Here is a 23,598-nt window from a genome sequence, read left to right as displayed (position 1 = left end):
AAAGATGTGGTTTGGAGACTGGAAACAATTTGTTACGATGTATTCCTATGGTGTCAAGGCTTTTTCCTCTTTGCCTTGCACAATTCCTCGCACCTGCGAGGCCTGCAGCTCCACAGCCCCAGTCACTAACGCTTTCCGTAAAGCTGCGAATACAATTCTAGCAAGACAGTGCGCCAGGAAGTATTAGTACAATTCTCACATTTGTGGCCCAATTCGTGATCTTCCACTTGAACTGCGCCAAAGTTTCCTTCTTCACTTGCGACCTCTGTCTCTGCTATTGATATATAGATTGGCGAAGCTCCACTTGTTTTCTTCAAATAGCAAGCATCTCGACAGCGGAGGACATGGAGTCAATATCTTGTAAGGACCTTGTATCACCCCATCAATTGTGTGATTATTGCACAAGTTTTGTGAGCAGGGCGACTTGCTTGAATCACAGCCTGGAGGAACTCCTCCCAGCCAGCTTCGATCACAAGTCTGATGAGGACCTCATTCAACATGTTCTTCAACACTACCCAAATGACTTGACTCTTACTCGAAATGCCAACAGAGGATGTCACCTGTGTTCCATCTTACTCTCTGCGGTTTTGAGGGGAAAATCACGGGAAGAAATAAGGAAATTGTTTCGGCCTCGAAGAACAAGTGACTATGCCATATACGCCGTGGTCTCCTTGCGTCCATACGACAACAGTGCAGATGTGGCCTTTGGCTTGATATTGCGTAGGGATCACCCCGGTCACAGAGGTAGTCATCGCAAGGGCTCCAGCGACTACGGACCCGGTCGAATGAATCGGAATGAGGTAGTATTGAAACGCTCAACAAATGATCGGTTCATTAGTTGTTTAAATTGCGAATATTGTCTGCTTCAACGAACTGGCAGAAAGCCGCAATGGGATCTCAATAAGGAATTGACCCACTACAGGTGGGTTGGATACACAGGTTCAGATACGAGCATGCAAATGCTGAAAGGTTGGCTCAATGAATGTGTGATAGAACACCATGCATGCAATGCAAGTACGGAACCTGAAAAGCCGACCAGACTCCTCGACCTGGGTGGGGTTGGCGTAACCGGCAGTATACGATTAGTCCCTGGTGTCGAAGCGAGTAGTCAGTGTTATGCTACTCTGAGTTATTGCTGGGGGAGTGAGAAAGCACTGCTACTTACCAAAAGCAATATTCATGCCTTCGAACACAACATCGAGTTTGACCTGCTGCCCAAGACGTTCCAAGACGCCGTGTTTATATGCCGGAAACTTGACATTACATATCTCTGGATCGATGCTCTATGCATCATTCAGGGTGCTGATGGTGACTGGAATGATGAAGCTTCTCGCATGGGATCCGTTTACGCCGGATCTATCATCACTCTGGCAGCTGAACAAGCGGAGAGCAGTCGGGATGGACTTCTGCATCATCGATCGCCCCTTCGCCAACAAGACTGCCGGATCTTACACAGTGCCACACACACCATAATTGCATCGGCGAATAGTTTTTGCTATGAACCAGGTTGCGGCCCAGGGAAATGCAGACTAGACACAAGGGGATGGGTCTTACAAGAGCGCCTCTTATCTCCACGCACTGCATATTTTGGGCCCAATGGTATACATTGGGAATGTCGCTGGGGGGCTCTTTGCGAGAATCAACCCTTCTTTTTGGAAAAGCCCGGTATATTCGATGATCGCCATCAAGAATCTCAGATCAAGGGCGCACATGAAGCATTCTACACCTTACAGGATCTTCGCTCCCGGCCAGATGATCTGCTTAGATTTCAGACGAGCTGGACTTATCTTCTTGAGGTGTATTCGCTCACGGACTTGACTTTCGCTAGTGACAGGCTAGTTGCTATTGCAGGTATCACCTCAGTCTTCCAGAGTCGACTCACGCTCCAAGCATCTTTTGGTTTGTGGCTTCCCTTCTTTACTACTGAACTTCTCTGGACAACAGACCAGGCCACCTGGAAAGATAGCAGGCATTCTCGTCGCAAAATCGACTATGCGCCAACTTGGTCCTGGGTCTCCGTTTCGGGGGTGAAAATCCGCAATGGCTGGGCCCGACTGGCTGATAAGGAGGACCGATTTAAGCAAGATTTGGTAAAAGTCGAAAAATTACCAGCTCCCACAGCCTTCGGTCACGCTGATTCCTTACCGCCCGTTGGCTCCCCTGAATTGACCATCAGACTCAGAGGTCAACTTCGCCGCTGCTTTGGTACTGCTGAATCCTATAAGGATGGCATCATGCGCTTTGCATACCCAGTCCGAGAAAATGACGGAGGCCATGAATTCCATACAGGCGAGCTTGCCCTCGACACTACTTTGGTTTCTGAGACTCCACTTTTCTGCCTCCTCATCGCACGACGCACAGATTATCATATCGAATACACAGATCACATGGATGTAGGCCTTGCCTTAACCCCGATTGACTTGTCTGCGAACCTTTACAGGAGAATTGGATACTTCAGCCAATCTGTTCGGTCAAAGGACCCTTTAAATGAGCAAGGAGGGTTTTTCACTAATTCTATGCCCGAGTCGGTAGTCAAGATCATCTAATGACAAGGGCATTCTGATATTCTACTCACCACTGGCGTCCACCTCAGCCGTCTAAGATTACTTTGATGCTGTGCAGCGGAATTTCAAGGACTATAAAGAGCAAATCCCTCATGGCTTGATCTCCTAATGTTCAGACTGTTCAGGTGATATGTGATATAGATAATTTGATATGAACGATGCGGCTTTGGAACCAGAACAGCCAAATCAAGTCTCCGACAGACACATCTTCCATCTATTCAAAGTAACCGATTCGTTGATATTTGGTGACATAAAGTGTTGGGTCTTGGGTGCGACATAGGGTTCAACGACCACCGTTCTTTGACATCGGGTACTAAAATGACAAGTGCTGTGACATTACCTTATCACCATGTGAAAAGCAGGGTTGCTAGATACCTCAATCATCTAGTATTAGTCCGTTTCCCTCGCCTCATTAGTACCTGAAGCTAAAACAAACTACAGTGCGATCTTCACCCGTCATTGGAAGGTACAATGCTAGCATACGCACTAATACGCGCTGGTGGAGGGATTTGGCCCCTTGATCTATTTCAGCCTAAACAAGGCTGAAAACCCTCGTGAAATAAGATCCCAACGTCCCAGAAGAATCCCAGACCATTTAAGTAGCACTCACTCTAACCAAGGGGGGACATCGTTGTGGGCAGTCTGTAGTAGACACCAGGATCGCGTCCACCAACCGCAATGACTCAACCCGAGCAATTCGTCGGCTTCGGGGGCGTTGGGAACCCAGGCCCCTACCTCCGCAAGACCCGCGACGAATGCATCGCCCTGGTCCAACCAAAAACGCAATTCGCCCTCAAACAAAACGTGACAGCCTGCATACTGCAGAAATTCACCGAGACCGACAAAGCAATCTACGCATCCCGCCAATACGTGCTCACACTCTGGCCAGCCTTCATCGGCGCCATCGTCGCCCTGGCGCCCGATCCGGCGTACATGGTGTACGATAATCTGTGGTGGTCGGTCTTGTTCTGTGTAACGAGTGGAGGGTTGCCGGGGCTGGAGCAGGGGTCGTCGCCGCCGCATCACGTAGAGGCGCATTCTGAGGGGGAGGGGAGGGAGATGTGTGAGGGGTGGGTCTATGATGGGGCGCAGCCGAAGGTGATGTCGAAGGCTTATGCGATGGGGGAGGCGAGGAGAGGGAAAGGGCACGTTCGTATGGAGTGGGTTTCGCTTTTCGTGGGCGTTGGTCTGTGGGCGGGATTTATTGCATATTTTGCGATTACGCTGAAACCTTCGGTTGGGTTCAGCTATAATGGTGAGTTGCCTTGCTTGTCTTTGTTTCCTCGGTAGACACCGAGACAATGGTTTGTTTCTACCTGTGGTGGAAGAGTCTTGATTTGTGGCAGCCCCAAGTCTCGGGCGTCTTCGTCAAGGAGATGCTGATTGGACCGTTGACGTAGGCGATCCAACAAAACATGCCATATGGTATTACATCTCCGCCGCCCCCGCAATCCTTGCCTGCATCTTCGAGGCCTTACAAAACCGTGTCGACCTCTACGAACCAGTCAACGTTGTTGAAAATGTCGGCGACAGTCTAATCAAAGGTGAAGCCTCAGCTAGGACTAGATCTGTATCCGTTACCCAGTCTTTGCCCCAGCAGTATTACAAACGTGTCGAAGTACGCTCGGTGTTTCAACTCTGGCTCCGAGTCTTGGTCCATCAATGGCGTCGATCGAGGTACCGTATTCTGGTGCGGGACCCAACCGCACATCACATCTGGTGGTTCTTCGCGATTGGTAGAGCTATGGTGGGCATCGGTCGTATGACGGTCTTTGCTCTGGGTTCAATCACAATGGGGAATATCATTTTGATGCCGGTGCCTGATGACATATGGGTTTTTGTGCTGCTTATGTTCACCACGGCAGTACCGAGACAATTGTGGCCGGTATTTTGGACGAATGGGCATCGTGGAGCTGATCTTGTGGTTTTTGCGAGGAATTTAAAGGTAGATGGTGCGCTGCATGTGCGATGAATTTACAAATAAATGACAAACTAGACTCGCAACTAGCTACGAGCTGTATTATGGTGGGGTGACACTATCCTTTCAGCGAAGTTCTGACTGAAAAGCAAGGAGGCTTTCCCTCGAATGACATCTACCTTCGCCTGTCTTCGCAAGAAATTCCTTGTTGGCATATCCGCGCAGGTCATTGTCTGTCAGCGCACATGGTTCTTCGACCGTCTCCTTGTCACAATTTTCGCAGCCTCGGTCTTTTCATAGCGTCCTCTAACCTTTCGGCGTGCTCCAGTGGCTTTGTCTGGAGATGTGGCCCTTTGTGGGAATATTTTGAGCATTTGCAAGGGTACATTTCCATGATGGTCTGATATAGATCTACATCACTGCTTGTGTTCAAACGTAGATTTGGTAAACCAGGGTAGGCCCATGAAGTGACGTCTGGCTGGAGAAATGAGCGAGAGCGACGATAACAGAACGCTCGATGCGTGATCGCGATGACATGAACGTTCTGCATGCCACGGACTTCCCGTAATGCATAGTAGCCTGGGGCATTGCTGCCAGGACACGGCATAGTGAAATCCAAGGAATTGAGATTCGGACAGGTTTGCAGCAACCGAAAAGCCTCTTTAGAATTCGACTCGGTCCATTGAAAGGCGAGGTTTGTGATTTGCTGTAAACGATTTGGGCCCAAGTTTTCCAAAAATCTTTGCAAAGCGGCTGTGGACACGAATCCTAAAGTGATATTGTGGTAGGAAAGGCGGGATGTTTCAGTGTACACTTGTTTTGAAGTCCTCAAAATATTGAAACTAGGCTCCCGCGCGATCTGCCAGTGCTTTGGCATTGAACATGCAGCTAGCCTTTGATATTCGTCGTGAAATTGGTACAAATTGTCATACGGCGATAACAAGGGCATCAGCATGCCTGTATCTGGCATTGGAGTTGGGAACCCTATGACCAAACGATATATCTCGTCTCTAACCTCCAAGGGTAGTCGCAAGAAAGGGTGGAAGATACCGCAAGGGCCAGGTAAAGAAGCCGAGCTAATTCCTGCGAAGTCGTTTGCGAGGCTGCTTTGAGAAGCAACTGGGTCGGTTCCTGTGTCTTGGCTAGAATGGAAAGTCCGTCTACGCGCGCCTGTAGGCCTTGATTTCACGAATCCAGAGATGGCTTGCAAAAAGTTTTCAAAATTTTCGGGAAGAAGCATACCATCCTCTTCTTCGGAGACCTCGACCTCTGTAACGATTCAGTTGAGCCTCCTGGTGTGTGCTTGAGTCTTACGAGGCATGGACATGGCACCGTTGATTTGGCCCGACATGAGACTCAGATATCCCAGACGGTCGTGCTGACGATGAAAAGACAACACATAAGTATCTTGACTCGTCGATAGAAGATGTACGATGCTCACATGCAAAAGCAGTCAGCTAAGAAACAACGACGGGAGGTCCCCTCAGTCCTTTTTGGGTGCTGAGAGCGCCAAGGCGCTAGACCCCTATAGTCACAGGGGGCTGTCTCCTCCTTGAGAAAAAGCAGTCATAGGGCACTCTTCAGCGTCAACCTCCTTTGGTGGACAGAATTAGACAATTGATTAGATATGCCCCTATTCTCCTACTTGTCAATATACCCCTGAATACGTTTGATTGAAGTCCAGTCCTTCTTGTTGTTGGAAACCTCGTCCTGTGAGCCTCGCTTTGTATTTAACAATCTCTCCGTCAGTTCCGAAGGCCACAATAGACGCTCAAGCACTCTCGATAGCCCGGATCTTCTTCACCTCCATAACCGCATATTGAATTCTCCTCCCTCCCCTTCCCGTGCCCTGAGTCTTGAACATCAACCCCCTAGCTTCCAAGTAAATTCCCCTATTCATCATCTCAATTGCCATACACCACAGCGCCTTCACCACTTCCCCGTGAGTTGTAATCAATCCCGGATCAGTGCTCACTCTCACATCAATGACCACTCCCGTTTCCTGATCTGCGTACTCGTCGCTGCGGAAATTACTGTCTGCGTCTGTCTCTGCTAGGCGGGAGACGTAGCGTATAATAGCGATGAAAGTGTCCACTGATCTGAGACGCTGGGCGAGTGGGAGGTAAGCAAAAGTTAATTTCATCCCGGAATCTGTGAGGGGGGAAAGGGTGTAGATTGAGGTTGCGTTCGTATTGTTCATCAATACCGGAGACTGTGAAAATGTAATTTTGTTATCGTTGTCTCGAGTTGGAAGATCCTGGTTTGCATCGTTGGAGGCTAGGCGCGTTGTGTTTGTTGGTTTTTCAGAGCCTGCTTGGGGTGTGTGATTCAGTGTACCGCTATTCGTCAGATTACTTGACCCGTCATTGATCTCAAGGTTCTCTCCACCTTCAGTGACTAGAATGGGTTCTCGGAACAGTATGCCTCCAAGCAGCCTTCTCGCACCATCTATTGTGACTCGGATATATCCCGCTAGCTCATGATACCTTCGATTCCGGTAAAGCGTATCTGCTACTGTCTGGACTGCCCATATGACATGATTGTGCTGCAGGTGTGGATATTCCGCTGCGTTTGGAATTACCGTTAATTCAAACTTTTCCGAATAGTAGCCCTGCGACCGTCCGAAAAAGGAAAAGGCAGCCTCTTGTACAGCCGCATGAATGCAATTTGCGTAAAAGCGAACGATGTCGATCGGGGGCTCCTTGTAAGTGATAATGACTTCGAAATCCGGGGGGATACTGAGATTCTGATTAGCTATGTCAAGTGAGTTCGAGGCGATAACGTCTGAAGAAGGCAATAGCGTATTTGTTGATCTCGTAGAATCTGCATTCGTGTACGCAATAAGCGATGGGAGACCAGAAGCGGCGAGAAATTGTGTGAACAGATTGCGAAGAATCATGGTCTTCGAGTGTAAAGTTCTCTAGCATGACGCGAAGGCAGTGTTGAGTCTGTAGTATCTTTACAGCCGCCATCTTCGGGAAATTCGCGCGGATGCAAATCAGATGGGCAAAAAAAGCTAGCTTTGAGACACGCAGTAGCCGTCCGTTCTTTGGCGCATGATCTCGTGACCGAGTGAGGGACTCGATTCTGGCAAAGTTAAGGAAGAAAGTCGAGAAATGCGACGAAATACATGTATACGAGGGACCATGGCTCTTCAAGTCTCAAAATTCGCTCGTCTTACTATTCTCTCAAGGCCAGAATTCTGTGAGGAAGTCTTCAATGTCCTTGAGTAGAACCTCAGGCCGCTCAACAGCCGCAAAGTGTCCTCCCTAATGCTGTCAGATATCGCACAGCAGGCTATATGGCATGAATGTGGAGTAATTTACCGAGTGATGCTGCCGATGAAAGACGAGATTGCCCGTCGTAGCTACCCAGCTACGAGGAGTCGGAGAGATTTCCAACGGGAAGTACGAATAACCAAGCGGTTTAGGCTTCTCAATGTACCACACTGGGTTCTCATGCGCACCAACAACACCGGGCGTGAAGAGCTACCTTAACGGTCACCAAGATTCATATTTTGGTTCCAGTATCATACGTACCTGGCGATAAGGGTAAATGGATGTTGGGAACGTCTCCGTGAGCCAGTATAGCGACACTGCCTCTAGTATGACATCCAGTGGCAGATCTTGGTCGCTCCAGTCAAGGAACTTCTCGCCCATCCTTCGTAATTCATTAGCACAAACCGTCTTGCCAATTTTTCTGGTGTGCCTTACCACGCTAGCAGTGAGAGTGGATTTGCAGCGAGCACGTAGCCAATAGTCGCTGGTTTTGTCGCATGGATGAGAGCATAGGCTGATTCGAGCTTTTGAAATTGCCGGGCTCGTTCAAGACCCTTCTCCTCTATGTCATCGGTTGTGCCAATAGAATTTTTTGGCTCTTGCATGATAGCAAAATTGACTGTATTACTGGTCAAAACCCCAGGATTGGTGTCATTCAGTAGAAGACTCACTATGGACGGCTAGACAAGAATGCAGATGATCAGTAGTGCACCGCGGAAATTTTCAGAATTCCGTGAGACTTACCTTTGCAGGCGTCGTAAGTTGCTGCAATAACTCGAGCTACCTTAGAGCCAACATCACTAATTTGACCAGTAAGTACAGTCCAAGCACGAGTTCGGCATCTTCAGGTCTTACCCGCCTTGCACCGCATATCCACCTTCAAATCCAAGTACAGTCATAAGCTTATTCAGAATGCGGGAGACATCCTGCAATTGGAAATCGCAGTCCAGTGGTGGAGCTGAGGAGAAAGCATATCCTGGTAGAGAAGGAACAATTATGTGGTACGGCAATGACTCTGGGGTAAATTGGTCTCTCAGGATCGACATGATGGGAATGAACTCGAGAAAACTGCCTGTCTTATCTTAAGTTTGACTGTTGAACATGACCGCATCACATACCTGGCCAACCATGCAGACATAGCAGGGGGATTGCATCCACTTTATGAGAGAAAAGCGCTGTGAAGTGGACAGTGTATCGCTTTCCATCTTCATCCTTCACCTCAGCAGTAAATTGAGGGAAAGAGTTCAGGTGTGCTTCATGCTTTCTCCTGCATCCTTAATCAGAGAGATTACCTTTAAAAGAGGAGAAATGTGTACCAGTCGAAATCGTTTAGCCAAGCCGACCTAGCTTTCACAAGCCATTCATGTGGCGCGCCGTACCTACGTCCTTGAAACCCTTCATAAGTCACAGGTGCTAGTTTGGAAAGCGAGAGGAGGGTGTGTAATTCTTCCAGAGCATCGTCTTTGATGGCAATTTGAAATGGAGAGACATTTTCAATAGTACCAGAAGGTAATCGGTCGAACATATTCATCGAAATTGGCTCTTGACTATGATGTGTCTTAGGGACTCTGGAAAATACGTTGGAGAAGAACAGAATATCTCTCAAGATTTGCAGAGGAAAAAGAACAAAATATATGTCTGCCAGCCCTCCTCGGACCTTCGGCCTCATACATTCTTTTCACATTTGCTTGATAATCATGCAGCTTCACGCTTTAGAAAAGACGTTACATCATCAATCATCCATTCACTTTAGGTTAAGACGGTTTCATAGTTTGACGCTGAGCATACGACTCATTAGGCCATCGGAAGCTGGACCTTTGTATCCCTCGACCACACAGCTGACGGTGTTTGCTCAAGCTGCGTGATAGATGTGCCGTTCCAAGCCTGTTTCGAAGTTCTCACATGAAGACCGTTGCTTGCGGTTCAAAAGCAGTTGGTGGTGCGTGACGAAAGCAGAAATTGGAGACGATAACATTGGGAAATCACATATTTCTAGAATAAGACTAGAGCATCCCCAATGCGGTTACGCCGCTTTAATAGCAAATTTACAGCCAGAGCCTTCCCACTGTAAAATCTGCTTATACAATCAACTCGCTAAAGCGGCATTGGATATCTGTTGAGAAACGTGAGCTCCTTGAACAGATGCTTAAGGCCGTGCAAACGTCAATGAATTGGACTGCAATAGGGATTCGAGGCTGAACGGCGATTTTTTTTTTTTTTTTTAAATCCTACGCCGTTTCAGCCTTATGGGCTATGCCGGGTGCTATCTACGTAGACGAGCTACTTTATATTAATAGAATAGACACTTACTAACTTTTTAGACGATTAAAATTAAAATTAAAAGAGTAAGTATTGAAAATTAAAAATTTAATTAAAAATGCTATAGACCTAGACTATTAAAACTATTAATAGCCTTAATAACTATTACCCCTTAATAAACTAATATAAAGTAAGCCCTTATACTCTTTCCTCTTTTATAATATATAGTATTATTATAGACTATAGGTATTTATTTTTCGCTGCCAACTATATTTATACTAGTTTAGAAAGTTATTTAGCTTTAAAACTTTTTATTTATAAAGGTTAGCTTTTATTTATAGCTCTGCTTTTCCTAAATACTTAAAAGTTCTAGTTTAAAATAAGTATTATATAATTATAATAACTTTCTAAATATCTTTTAAATAATTATTTATATTTATAGCTAAAATGTTCTAGCTTTAATACTCTTTTTTAAGTTAGTATATAGTAAATAATTAAGTACTAAGTACTTAATTATTTTATAGCTTTATTTATAGTTATATATAGCTAAATTAGCTAGTTTCTTTAAATATAAATAGCTATAAAGGCTAATTACCTTTATTTTAGCTTAAATTATAATTAATATAATAACTTATAACTTATTTATATATTTAAAAACGTTTTTTTTAAAAAAAAAATTTACTAGCTTATAGAGATTATAGCCTATTAGTAAAAGCTTTTAGTTATTTTTTTATATTTTTAAAACTATATTTTTTATTTTATAATTTATAGCTAACTTAAGCTTATAAATTAATAGATAATAAGGAGCTATTAATCTAAGTAACTTATTGTTATTTATTTAGCCTATAGCTCTTTTAGCTAAGTTATTAACTAGCTTATTTCTATAGATTTCTTTATAGTTTAATATTTAATAAAGCTTAATTATAGCTTCTATATTCTAAAGCTAATTAAGGAATCTTATTATATTTTATATATAATACTAGCTAGATTTATTCTTAAAATCTTAAAGTATTTAAAGTATTCCTTAATTATTAATAAATAATACTATTTATTGTTTTAAAATATTTAATAGTATAAGTACTAATAATTAAATAATTTTAATTATTTTAGCTATAAGAACTATATTAATTAAGTTAAAGCTTAAATAAGTACTATAGGTAATAGGCTTTTAGTTATATTTTAAATTAATTAAAGCCGCTACTACTTTAATTTATTTAATAATATTATTTCTATTAGAGTAGTAGATAGCTTATTTTTTAAGTTTTTTTTTTCATTTTTTCTAAGATTTTATTATAGGCTATAATCTCTAATTTATTGTTTTTAGCTATATTTATTGCTAGTAGAATCTATTAAAGGTAGGCTATAAAAGAAACGTTTTTTTCAATTAATATATTATTATTATAAATTTAATTATCTAAAATATTTTTAATCTTATATAAAAAACTATTCTAACTTCTTTAACTTTTAATACTAGCTTTTTTATATATCTAGAAGATCTTTTAATATACTAGCAAGCACTAGATTCTATTTATAATATAGTAAATTATTTTTATTAATTATAAATCTATAGGTTTAATACTTATTTCTATATTTAATATAATGCTAGTAATATACTAAAAAGCTTTTATAGCTACTGCAATAGCTTCTTTTTAAAAGGCTTTAAGTCTCTAAATAATTCTTTAATAATAGCTTTTATATCTTTATCTTTATTAAAGTAGAACTTATATTAAATAACTATAGAGTAGCTTTAGAAAAATAATAGCTTAAAATAGCTTTATTATTCTTAGTAAAATAACTTCCTATACTATTTAAGCTAGACTCTTTAAAGCGTCCTTATAAGCTTTAGCTTTTTTTAAAATAATTTCTAGATATAATTATCTATTTAATATTAAGTTAAGCTAAACTTTTAAGTAATAAATACTTTTAGAAAAGTAAACTTCCTAAATATATATTCTTTTTTAAAGTTTAAGCTTTATTAGTTTTTTTTTATTTTTCCTTTTTTATTTGTTTTAGCTACTAGAAAAAGTAGATTAGATTATATTTTTAAAAAGTAAAAATAGCTTTATATTTGTCTACCTATATTTCAAGTTTAATATAAATATTAGCTAACTTTTAATAAGTTTTTTTAGTATTTTTTCTAATAATTAGTATATATATATTATCTATATATCCTATTAGTAAGCTTTTGCCCTTAGCTACTTTAAGAATTTTATAATTATAGAATAGCTAAAGGATTAATAATAATAGTAATTTTTAAAGAATTCTAGTTTTTATATTAAAAAAGAATATAAACCCCTCTATAATCTTAATTTAATAAGATTAGCTTATTAAAAAGCTCTAGAGCTAGCCTATTAAGTTAAAATTAAATTTAAACTTATAGATATTTTAAAAAAGTTATTTATAGTTAATATTATTAAATGCCCTAGATATATTTAAAAGTATTAGGCTTATTATTAACTTATTTTTACTTTTTTAAACTATATATACTTATTTTATAAGTAAGTAGATAGTATATTTATAGGAGGTAGCTTTTTTACTTTTATAATAAATAACTAAGAGTAGGTAATTAATTTCTATTATAGCTAAAATTCTCTTTATTAAAATATATTCTATTATTTTGCTTAATATCTTTAATAAAAAGATTAGCCTATAGGATTTTAGATTTAAATAGTCTTTCTTTATAGGTTTTTAAATTACTATTACTATAGCTTCCTTTAATATTGCTAGCTAGTATTAAAGCTTAAAACTTATATTAAATATATTAATAAAAAAGCTACTAATCGCTAGAAAAGCTATTTTTAAAACTTAATTAGTATTTATATCTAGCTTAAGGGCGTTATTAGCTTTAAACTTTTTAATAGCTTTAATAACTTTTTATTCTATAATATCTAGAAAGGGGAGCAGCTATAAGAAGCGTTCTAAGCTATAGTATATATTAAAAAGATTTATTAGCAATAGTTTTAAATAAAAAAAAGGCTTAGAAAGTTTTAGTTTTCTTTATATTATTTATTTATAAAGTTCTATCTTAACTTCTAATTTATAGAAAAAAAGCAAAGCAAAAGGCTTTTTATATTTTTAGCTATTTATTTAAAATAAATAGTTAATTTATATTAATAGCTTTAAAAACTTTTTATTTATAATTATTAGCTTAAGCTTTTTAAATAACTTTCTTCCTCTAGCTATTAACTATTTCTTTTACTACTTAGTCTTTAAGATTATATATAATTATATATTTATACTTAGCTTTTTTCTAGTTATTAATAGCTTTTATATAATTTTTATTTTAGTTTAATTTTATTTTTATAAACTATTTAATCTTTAGAGTAAAAGCTTCTAAAGCTTAGGTAATAGATTTAATTAAGTATTTAATAATATTATCTAAGTTAGCTTATTATCCTAAAAGTTCTTTAGTTCTAAATAGTATTAGTTAAATAGTTTAAAAAAATTTTTATATTTATTTTCTTAAAGTTCTAGTAGTTAAGTACTACTATTATTAAAGTTTTATATTTAAGTATTATTCTAATTAGGTTATAATTAGATCTAAAGGCAAGTTATTTTAAAGACTTATAATAGAGGATATATTATATTATATTTTAAATAGTTTAAGCTAGGTTAATTATAGATTTTTTTAAATTAAAATTATTTAAAAATTTTATTATTATTTTAAGTAGAATAACTAGCTAAAGGCTATATATTATTATTATCTTTTAAAAGCGTTAAGCTTATCTTTTAATTATAGTTAATCTTTTAAACTAGTCTAAATACTAGGTATTAAAATCTTTTATAATAAGCTATTAATAATTATTATAAAAGAATAGTTTCTTTTTAACTAGTACTAAAGTATTGTTATTAGTTATTATCTTTTTAATAGTATAAAGTAAAACTAAATAAATTTTAGAATTAGTATTTAGAATATACTAAAATAATTAATAATTTATATAAAGCTAGGGTTAATATTTTTACTTATATATATATAGATTTAAGCTAGCTTTTAGCTTATTTTATTAAAAACTTTATCTATAGGCTAGAAGAAATAATATTTCTATTTCTATAAATAATAAGTAATTACTTAAAATAAATTGCTTTAAAGCTTTAATATATAAATAATATAGTAGGCTAATACTTGTTTATTCTTAAATACTTTAGCTATAACTCCTATTTTATCTTTCTTTATATTATACTATAATATTAATAAATATTAAGTATAATTTATTCTTATATAGCTAAGTCTTTATAGATCTACTCTTTAGTAAAAAGCTAAAGCTTCTTTAGAGTATAGCTTAATTACTATAGCTTTAAGCTATTTAAGAATAAGTTTAAATCTTTTTTTTATTATCAACTTTATTTTCTTTATTAGCTTTAAATTCCTTATAAGTAAAGTTAATAGTAAGCCTACTAATTAGTTTCTATTTAGTTAGCGGTTTTTTTACTTTATTTTTTTTATTATATTTAGCTAATTATTAGTTTTTAGCTTAAAAGCTATAGTTACTTCCCTTTTTTTATAGCTTTTTTTAAAACTAATTTATTAAAAATAAATATAGAAATAAATAAAAGCTTTAAGCTAATTAACTTAGCTAATATAAGCTTTAGTTAAAAAATTTTTATAATAGTAATTCTTTATTTAATATATTTTATCTCCTTTTTTTATTACTTATAGTTACTAGATTAAAACTTATATAATCTTCTATATTATATATATTTAAATTTAGAAGTATTTTTTAAATAAAAGCAATCTTTTAAAAAATAATTTTCTAAATATATATTATATTTAATTAAATTTTTATATAAAGTAGCTTTATATCTATATTTATAGTATTTATAGTATTAATTTATTATATATTAGCTAATATATTAATATACTTTATAGCTTTAATTATTTTAAAATATATTATAACTATTAATTATTATATTATAGTCTATAGGGGATATAAATTTAAGTATTAAAAGTATATATATCTATAGCTTTTAAAGTTTTTAAAGCTAATAAATTTTTTTAATCTATTTTCTTTTTAAAATAGCTATATTTTAGCGCTATAGCTCCTTAATTATAGCTATAAAGTTATTTATATTTATACTTTTAATATAGATTTTATTAATAATTATACTATATATAGGGACTATAATTATAGCTTTGCCCTTAAGTATAAAAGCTTTTAACTACTTTATATTTTTTTTTATAATTTTGCTATTTTTAGTAATATATATTATTAAATATATATTGCTACTAAAGAGTAGCTTAACTAGCTTAAGATTAACTAATATTAATATTCAAACTATAGCTAAGCTAAATATATATTTTAACTTATTTTTTAATAAGTATTTTTTTATATAGATATTAATACTAGTTTTCTTTTCTAAGCATTTAATATATTTTTATTTATATATATAATTAGGCTTTTTATAGGCGGAATATACTAATTAGTCTATAGTACTATATAGTAAGTAAGAGTTTTATAGCAGTAGTAGTTCTGGACTTTTTTCTAGTTCCAATTAATTAAGCAATTACTAACAAATTCTAGACTTTTTAGTTCCAAACTTTGTATTCTATTATTGCTTTGCTTTTATTGCTGCTCTGCTACAATTTAGTAGCAATACTAGTTTTACTAGTATACTAGCCTCTTTTGAGGCCTAGATCTAACCAAGTCTTCCAACTACGCTTATATATAGGCTTACAACTTGTTACGCCCCGCAGGACTCACAGCGTACAGACACTCGTTACTGGCTCGGTTAGGCAACCAACCACGCATCGCTTGCAGCGCTCGCAGCGAACGTAGTGCTCGCAGTTCTGCTAACTGCGAGCAGCCCGCACAGTGCAAGCACCTTTGGATATATAATGTTACTCCTTTCGCGATAGATAGTTTGCTCCTTAGTTGTTAATATATTCATTACTGAATACCCTAACGGAGCTTTACGAATAAATCGCATTACTGTCGCAGTATTTAGGCTCGCTGTTTAGAGCTTACTTTCTTTTACGTCTATAGCTCGTCACTACCTGCTAAGCCAACCTAGCTTGTATACGACCCAAGCTAGCCCTTGTACAGCCTTTGCATAGGTAAACGACCGTTACACTTTAACAACTCCGTTATAGACGAAAAACGAATTTTCGTCGATATTACCCTGGATAGGTCGCTAACCAGGGCGTTACTGGACTTAGGAGCTACTATAAATATAATGTCCTAAGATTATGCTACACGGATAGGCGTGCTTTTAACTAGGAAAACGCATCCGTACATAATAGGTTCAATTAAGCAAGGGGAAGCGCTCTCGGTCGAGTAGGAAACCAAGGAAATATTAATAATAAGTAACAAGCACAAGGAAAGAATAAGGTTCGACATCTATCAAGGATCAAGAGACGTTTACCTAAGTACACTTTAGTTCAAAAAATGGAATCTAATACTGAATTGGAAAGCTATAACCGTAAAGATAAAAAGCCGACTACTTAGAAGACCTGAGAGTTCGGTTGGCGCAAATAGAACAAAAATAGGATTCCCTGCCCGGAAATACTAGATAAGAATAAGGCGGGAAGCAGCAGCATACAAGAGAATCCTGACCGAATACAATAACTTCTTAGATATACTAAAGGAACCCGAAGGAAGGTTGCCTTTCCCTGAGCATACGGAAGACAATTACGAAATTATAATCGATAATCCAAGCTAGCTAAAGGCTGGACCTATATATAGGTTGACATATAAAGAGTCTAGAGTATTGAAAGAATATTTAGACAAGAACCTGAAAAGAGGGTATATATTAGAATCAAAATCGAACATCGGGCAGCCGATTATTTTCGTAAAAAGAAGGATAGAAGTTTGCGACTTTGCATAAATTACAGAAGGATCAACAAACTTATAAAAAGGGATCGGTACCCCCTACCCCTTATTTACGAACTAAAAGACAAATTCGCAAAGGCAAAAGTGTTTACTTATCTTAACCTGAGGGATGCTTTCAACCTAGTAAAGGTAAAGAAAGGGGACGAGTAGAAAACCGCATTCAAAACAAAGTTTGGGTTGTACGAATATAACGTAATGCCCTTCGGGCTTACGAACGCCCCAGCAACGCTGCAAAGGATTGTCAACAGAGCGTTGTACCGGTTGCTGGACAGAAACGTCGTCGCTTACATAGACGATATCCTGATATATTCGGAAGACATAGAATTATACGTAAAATACGTACGAAAAGTTCTCCAAATCTTCAAAGAAAAGAACTTAAGAGTTAAGTACAAAAAATCAACATTTTATACCAAAAAAGTAGACTTCTTTAGGTTTACAATTACACTAGGGAAAGTCGCGATGCAATACGACAAGTTGGAAGCTATTAGGGACTACCCGGAACCTAAGTCCTTTAAAGACTTGCAGTCGTTCCTTGGTTTTACAGGGTTTTACTAACACATAGTAGGAGGATACGCTGGAATAGTTGCACCATTATTAGATATGCTGAAAAAGGAGGTCGGATTCTACTGGAATTACATACTAAGGCAAGCCTTTAAAAAGCTGAAAGATGCGTTTGCTTCAGAAGAAGCGCTGGGACTTTACGACCCAGATAGGGAATCTATAATTCATGCCGACGCGTTAGATAGAGCAATCGGAGCCTGCATATCGCAGGATAGGAAACTAATAGCCTACTATTCTAGGAAATTGACACTACTAGAAGTAAATTATACAACAACAGACAAGGAAATATTGGCTATAATAGCATTATTACAACACTAGAGAATATATACAGAAGGCTATAAGCACCCTGTTAGGGTAATAACGGACTACAAGAATCTCCTGCTATTACTGGACAACAAAGAGTTAAACCAAAGGCAGAGCAAATAGATAGAAACGATAGCTAGGTTCGACTTCTATATCGAATATATCAAAAGAATAGAAAACACTGTAGCGGATGCATTAAGTCGCAGAAGCGATTATAACATAATGCCTAGGGAAAATAGACTAATGCTTCGGCAGACAACAAAAGGGCTAGAGGCAGCAGAACTCTTAGAAGATACGTAAGGGATTATTGCGGAGAATTACAGCTCGAGAATAGCGGGATACCAGGGAGTACTCAAGATATGCAAAAGGATCTAAGAAAAAACAAATTAGAAAGGCATAAGAAACGACGTAGAAAAATTCATCGCCGGTTGCGAAATTTGCCAGATCTCTAAGAAACGAGGAAAAAGGGTAGTAACAGAATACTATGCGGTAGAAGTGCCCGAAAAGCCCTTCGATACAATAGCTATAGATTTTGTTACTGGATTTCCGGAGTCCGCAGATCCGATTACAGGGGTTCCGTACGATATAATAGCTATAATTATTGACAAATTCTCTAAATTCGCTAAGTTCGTACCTTGCTGTACAACAATAGATGCACCGGACCTAGCAAGACTCCTTATAAGGGAATAGTTCTGCGATAAAGGACTTCCTTTAAAAATAATAACAGATCGGGACAAACTCTTTATGTCTGCGTTCTTCAAAGGGCTGCAAGAGGCCTTGGAAATAGGAACGGGAATGTTGATATTGTTTTATCCCTAATCCGACGGACAGACAGAACGAATGAACTAAACCCTGGAAGGATACCTAAGAACATTTTATGCGGATAAACAATATAATTAGGTAGAGTTGCTGCCTATAGCGCAGATAGCAATAAACTCTTTATAGAACAAAGACTTAAAGAGTACCTTGAACAAGGTACTCTAGGGAACGAGCGTTAGGATAGGAAAAACCGACACTAGAGCACCAGCGGTCAACAGCTTCGTTAACGATAGAGCCAAGTACTAGAAGAAGTTGAAGGAACGACTCAATAGAGGAAGAACGCTTATAGAAAAGAAAAAAAATAAAGGACAAAAACCTATAATCTTAAAGCTAGGCAATCTTGTATACCTCAGCACCGAGAACCTAACAGATAACAAACTCGAAAGGCTATATATAGGGGCGTTCGAAGTCAAGAAAGTTAAGGATGCAGTAGTAACGCTAAGCTTACTATAAACAAAGACGTTTCCGAAGTTCTATGCTTCGCTGCTAAGGGTTACACCACCTAGAGCAAAGCTAGCAACATTATAGAACTATGCTAACAAAGAGGAGTTTAAAGTAGAAAAAATACTGGAGGAGTCCGATAGCGGACAATTCCTAGTAAAATAAAAGGGATGTCCAAGTTCGGAAAATACGTAGGAGCTACGTTCTAACCTTAAAAACGCCCAAACCGCCTTAAGGAAGTTTAGGAAGTAACATAGGGGGGTAGTATTACGCCCCGTAGGACTTACAGCGCACAGACACTCGTTACTAGCTCGGTTAGGCAACTAACTACGCATCGCTTGCAGCGCTTGCAGCGAACGCAGTGCTTGCAGTTCTGCCAACTGCGAGCAGCCTGCACAGTGCGAGCACCTTTGGATATATAATGTTACTCTTTTCGCGATAGATAGTTTACTCCTTAGTTGTTAATACATTCATTACTAAATACCCTAACGGAGCTCTACAAATAAATCGCATTACTATCGCAGTGTTTAGGCTCGCTGTTTAGAGCTTACCTTCTCTTGCGTCTATAGCTCGTTACTACCTGCTAAGCCAACCTAGCTTGTATACGACCCAAGCTAGCCCTTGCACGGCCCTTGTATAGGCAAACGACCGTTATACAACTACGTATAACCTTATACTATTGAAACAACTACTTCTGTATTAGAAACGTCCGCTACTAGCATTTTACTAACTCTCTACTATATAATAGTTAGTCTTTAATCTCTAAAGCTCTGCACCGCTATTAATGCAACATTACCTATAAGTTGCTAATATAAATATAAAATTTAGAAAGAGGAAAGAACAATATTTATTAGGAAGGAGCTTTAAAATTCTATTATAATAATCGCTTTAATAACCTAGTTATCTAGCAACTTAGCTATCTAATAAACGCTTACAAAACTATTAGTTAATTTTTTAGAATATTTATATAAGCTTAGAAGCCGGTAATTAACTACTTGCGCTCCTTATAAATTAGACTAGTAAATAAGAATAACTAAAACTTCTTAAAAAAGTACTAGAACTTTTATTCTAGTTTAAAGCGCTATAAGTCTATAATAAAAGCCGTTTTTATATACATATTACTATATACCTTTGTTTAGCAGTCGAATTGATTACTTCTAACTATAAACTACTAACAAATATATAACGGAATAAATAACTAAAACTATAAAAGGGCAGATCTATTAGTATAGATTATATTTTATTTATTAACCTAATAAATCTAGATCTAATTAGCTTTTTAGTTAGTTAGCTTATAAAAGATTCTGCTAGACACCCTCTGCTCTAAGCAATTATTAAATACTAAAAGCTTATAAGTCTATTTCTCTTAAGCTAGTTTTTTTAAAACTAGTCCAAAAAACATTATCTAACTATCTTTAAACTAAATATCTAGACTACGCTAATAGAAAAGTAGGTTCTAGAACTCTTAATATCCTAAAATAAGGAACTAGAGACTAAAGACTTTAAGTTTTTAGAGGCTAACTTTTAGTTATTTTGCAAGTTAACTTTTCTAGATATATATTTTCGATATAAATAAAAAGAAGAAAGAATCTCGCTATTGCAGACAAACTATACTCCTTTACTAGATTCGTTACCTTCTACTAGAGCTATACTAGTAAAACTATTTTTAAAAACTCTAAACTAGGAATTGCTAAATAGAATATCCGGAGTAGGAGCTGCAGAGTCTTTTAATAGGCTATTATTTAGCTAAACTACTAATTAAAGTTTAAGTCTTAGATATATACTATTTAATTAAAGAAGTAGAACTTTTAGATAAAATATATAAAATTATTGCGCTTTTTTTTAAAATAACTAATTAAGCAACTAAGCTTATGACTAATTATTAAGTATATAACCTATAACTAATTAGGCAGCGTAGCTATTAGTTCTTATAATTTTTCTAGAAGTTCTAGAATAGGCAATTACTAAGGCAATAGCGCAATTGCGTTAGGGCATATTAATAGTAGAATAAGTAGAAAACTTTATTAACTAATATATAAGTAGCTAGAATAATTATAAAAATAATAACTTTAATAAAAGTATTAACCTTTAACTTATGCTGTTAGTATAGAATAGTTTGAAAAAAGCTTTTTAAGCTTTAGATATCGGCTTTTTATAGCTAAACTATAAAGATACCTATAGAATAAGGGATATTATTTATTTTTATAAAAAAATAATCTACTATAACGTTTACGCCTAGTTGCAGAGAATTAAAGACAAAACCCGCCTAAAGGGCAACAAATTTATATAATATAATATTACTTTCTATTTTAAAAGGTTAGTATTATTATAGTAGCTATAAACTTTTTTAGAAGATAAATATATTTTTTTTACTAATATCTCTATTAGACTTAAGCGATTTCTTAAGTAATTAAAAAAACAATTTAAACTACTTATATCGATAGCAGTAGCTAAGTTAAACAAATAGAATTTTAGTCTATTAAATATAAAAGAAAGCTAAGAAGCAGCATTTTATATTTAGTTAGTTTTAAAGTTTGCTAAATAAGCAAGTATTATAGATAAGTATATATAGTATATTTAAGCTTAGAATAACTTAGCAATAGAACTATAATCTATTATCCTGCTACTAAAGGCTAAAGTAAATATTTAGACTTTTATTGCCGAACTAGAGGGAAAAAAAGAATTATTTAATTAAATTGCGTAAAGCTAATATTAAGGTTAGAACTAAGAATAGCAAGTTATATAAAATAAGAAAAGGGAGTCCTATAATAATAAGCTAACTTATAAGGATTATTTAAAAAATAAATTATAATAAAATTAAAGTTTATTAAATTTTCCTAAAAAGTAGTAGATAAAGAGTACTAAAGTAATTAAAAGGCCGCTTTATTTAGGCAACTAACTATTTAATCCTCGAATTTATTTTTAGTATTTATATAAAAAATATTTATTAGGATATATACTAAGGCAATTTCAACTTTAATTTTAGCTTTAAGCTTACTAATACCTAATTATATAAGTATTTAACGCTTATTAATAAGTACTACCTTAGCTATATCTAGCGCTACTTTTAGCGCTACTGCTAAATACAAATTAAGCTTATAGCTTAAATCTAGCTCTATAAAGTGTTAGAAAACAGTTGCTAGCGTTGCGCTTTCTATTAATAATTATTATTAGAAATATTTAACTATACTAAAAATATAGCAATAATTGTTTCTAGAATTACTAGAGACTAGTAGTTATAGGGCAGCCTATAAATATTTATAGTTTAATAATCTAGCTTATAGCTACTTATAGACCTACGACGCTTAATATCCTAGTATATTTTATAAATACTTAGGGAGAATCTATAGTCTATAATACGTATTTTGCTAAAGCTAACCCTAACTATTTATGCTAGGAGCTAGCGTATTTCGCATTATTAGATTTGTATAAAAGAGGCTAACCTTTCTAGGAGGAGGAAGATTACCTAATATTGGGAGCAAATTACATTAATAATAATAAGAGTTTTTATAATATATTAGAAAACAAGGATAACGAATCTGCTTAGTTAGAGCTTTTCCCCGAAGTTAATATATACTTTAGTAATATTGCTATAATATATTATATATTAATTAGTAAAACTAGACCTAAACTAGTTTGCTAGTACTATTTTATAGAATTTCGCTTAAATAATACTCTATATAAATATATAAAAGAAAAAAAATATAGCAAAAAAAGAAATAAAGACTTAGGCAAAAGGCTTATAGCGAATAAGTATTAAAAGAATAATAAAGTTATTGTTTAGCCTAAAAAACTAGCTAAAAAAATTATTATAGTTCTAAAAATCCTAAATAAAATAGAAAATAAAACTGAAAAACAGCTAATAGTAAAGATTATTACTTTTATAGCTTCCTTAGTATATGCAGATAATCTAGCTTTTAAGACGTAGTACTATTTAATAGCTACTATTTATATAGATATAAAAGAAGCTAAAAAGTAAATATATTTAAATACTAGGTATAGTATAAGTTTCGTTAACTAGAAATTTATATAATCCTATATTTTAGAGCTTAAAGTCCTATATTATAATTATTTTATTACTTTTAAAGGGATTAGTACTAACTAGTATATTACTAATAAATATATATATTTCTTTTTCTATATAAAGGGTTATATCTAAGAAGGAGATATTTTCTTAAAATTTAATAAAATTCTGCATTTAGTAGAGAGTTTTAAAGCTAATATACTTCTTAAAATAAATTTCCTTAGTCTAAAATAGGCTAAAATTAATATACCTAAGTAATAAATCTTTTTTAGAATATACTAGGACGCTGTAATTAAAGCATATTTAATAGCCTATAATAATGTTCGTATTAAAAGAATATTGCGTTTAGACTAAAGATAAATAGTGCTGCTATATACTATATCGGATATTATAATAGCTTTAAAAAGTAAAAAAGCTTTTTTAGATAAAGACTTTATTTTTAAACCTATTATTAAAGGAGCTTTATACTATTTCATAGATATAAATATCTATTTTATAATTGTTTAGAATAATATAATTATACTTATAGTTTTTTATACCTATAGAAAAGTTAGATATATCGTTGAATATAAGGGATAAAAGGTATACTTAGCTAATATAGATA

General features: G+C 35.6%; 4 protein-coding genes across 4 annotated transcripts; 2 read left to right on the top strand and 2 right to left on the bottom strand.

The window, feature by feature from the left end:
- Positions 1–785: 785 nt before the first annotated feature.
- KY384_004502 (uncharacterized protein) lies at positions 786–2,546 on the top strand (the record flags this gene model as incomplete). The annotated part of the gene is made up of 1 exon (XM_044813007.1): positions 786–2,546. One exon carries the CDS (start codon positions 786–788, stop codon positions 2,544–2,546), a length of 1,761 nt encoding a protein of 586 aa, XP_044670427.1.
- A 696-nt stretch (positions 2,547–3,242) lies between these two features.
- On the top strand, positions 3,243–4,536 carry KY384_004501 (uncharacterized protein; the record flags this gene model as incomplete). Its single annotated transcript, XM_044813006.1, has 2 exons — positions 3,243–3,819; positions 3,965–4,536. 2 exons carry the CDS (start codon positions 3,243–3,245, stop codon positions 4,534–4,536), a joined length of 1,149 nt encoding a protein of 382 aa, XP_044670426.1.
- Positions 4,537–6,253: 1,717 nt separating this feature from the next.
- KY384_004500 (uncharacterized protein) lies at positions 6,254–7,381 on the bottom strand (the record flags this gene model as incomplete). The annotated part of the gene is made up of 1 exon (XM_044813005.1): positions 6,254–7,381. One exon carries the CDS (start codon positions 7,379–7,381, stop codon positions 6,254–6,256), a length of 1,128 nt encoding a protein of 375 aa, XP_044670425.1.
- A 289-nt stretch (positions 7,382–7,670) lies between these two features.
- On the bottom strand, positions 7,671–8,806 carry KY384_004499 (uncharacterized protein; the record flags this gene model as incomplete). The annotated part of the gene is made up of 6 exons (XM_044813004.1): positions 7,671–7,751; positions 7,809–7,970; positions 8,022–8,142; positions 8,196–8,430; positions 8,505–8,560; positions 8,616–8,806. 6 exons carry the CDS (start codon positions 8,804–8,806, stop codon positions 7,671–7,673), a joined length of 846 nt encoding a protein of 281 aa, XP_044670424.1.
- Between the last annotated feature and the right edge of the window lie 14,792 nt (positions 8,807–23,598).

The sequence above is a fragment of the Bacidia gigantensis genome (assembly GCF_019456465.1).
Source record: "Bacidia gigantensis strain McMullin 20006 chromosome Unknown contig_231, whole genome shotgun sequence".
Classification (NCBI taxonomy): Eukaryota; Fungi; Ascomycota; class Lecanoromycetes; order Lecanorales; family Ramalinaceae; genus Bacidia; species Bacidia gigantensis.
Note: the sequence above shows the minus strand (reverse complement) of the source record. Positions and strands in the feature narration are given on the sequence as shown.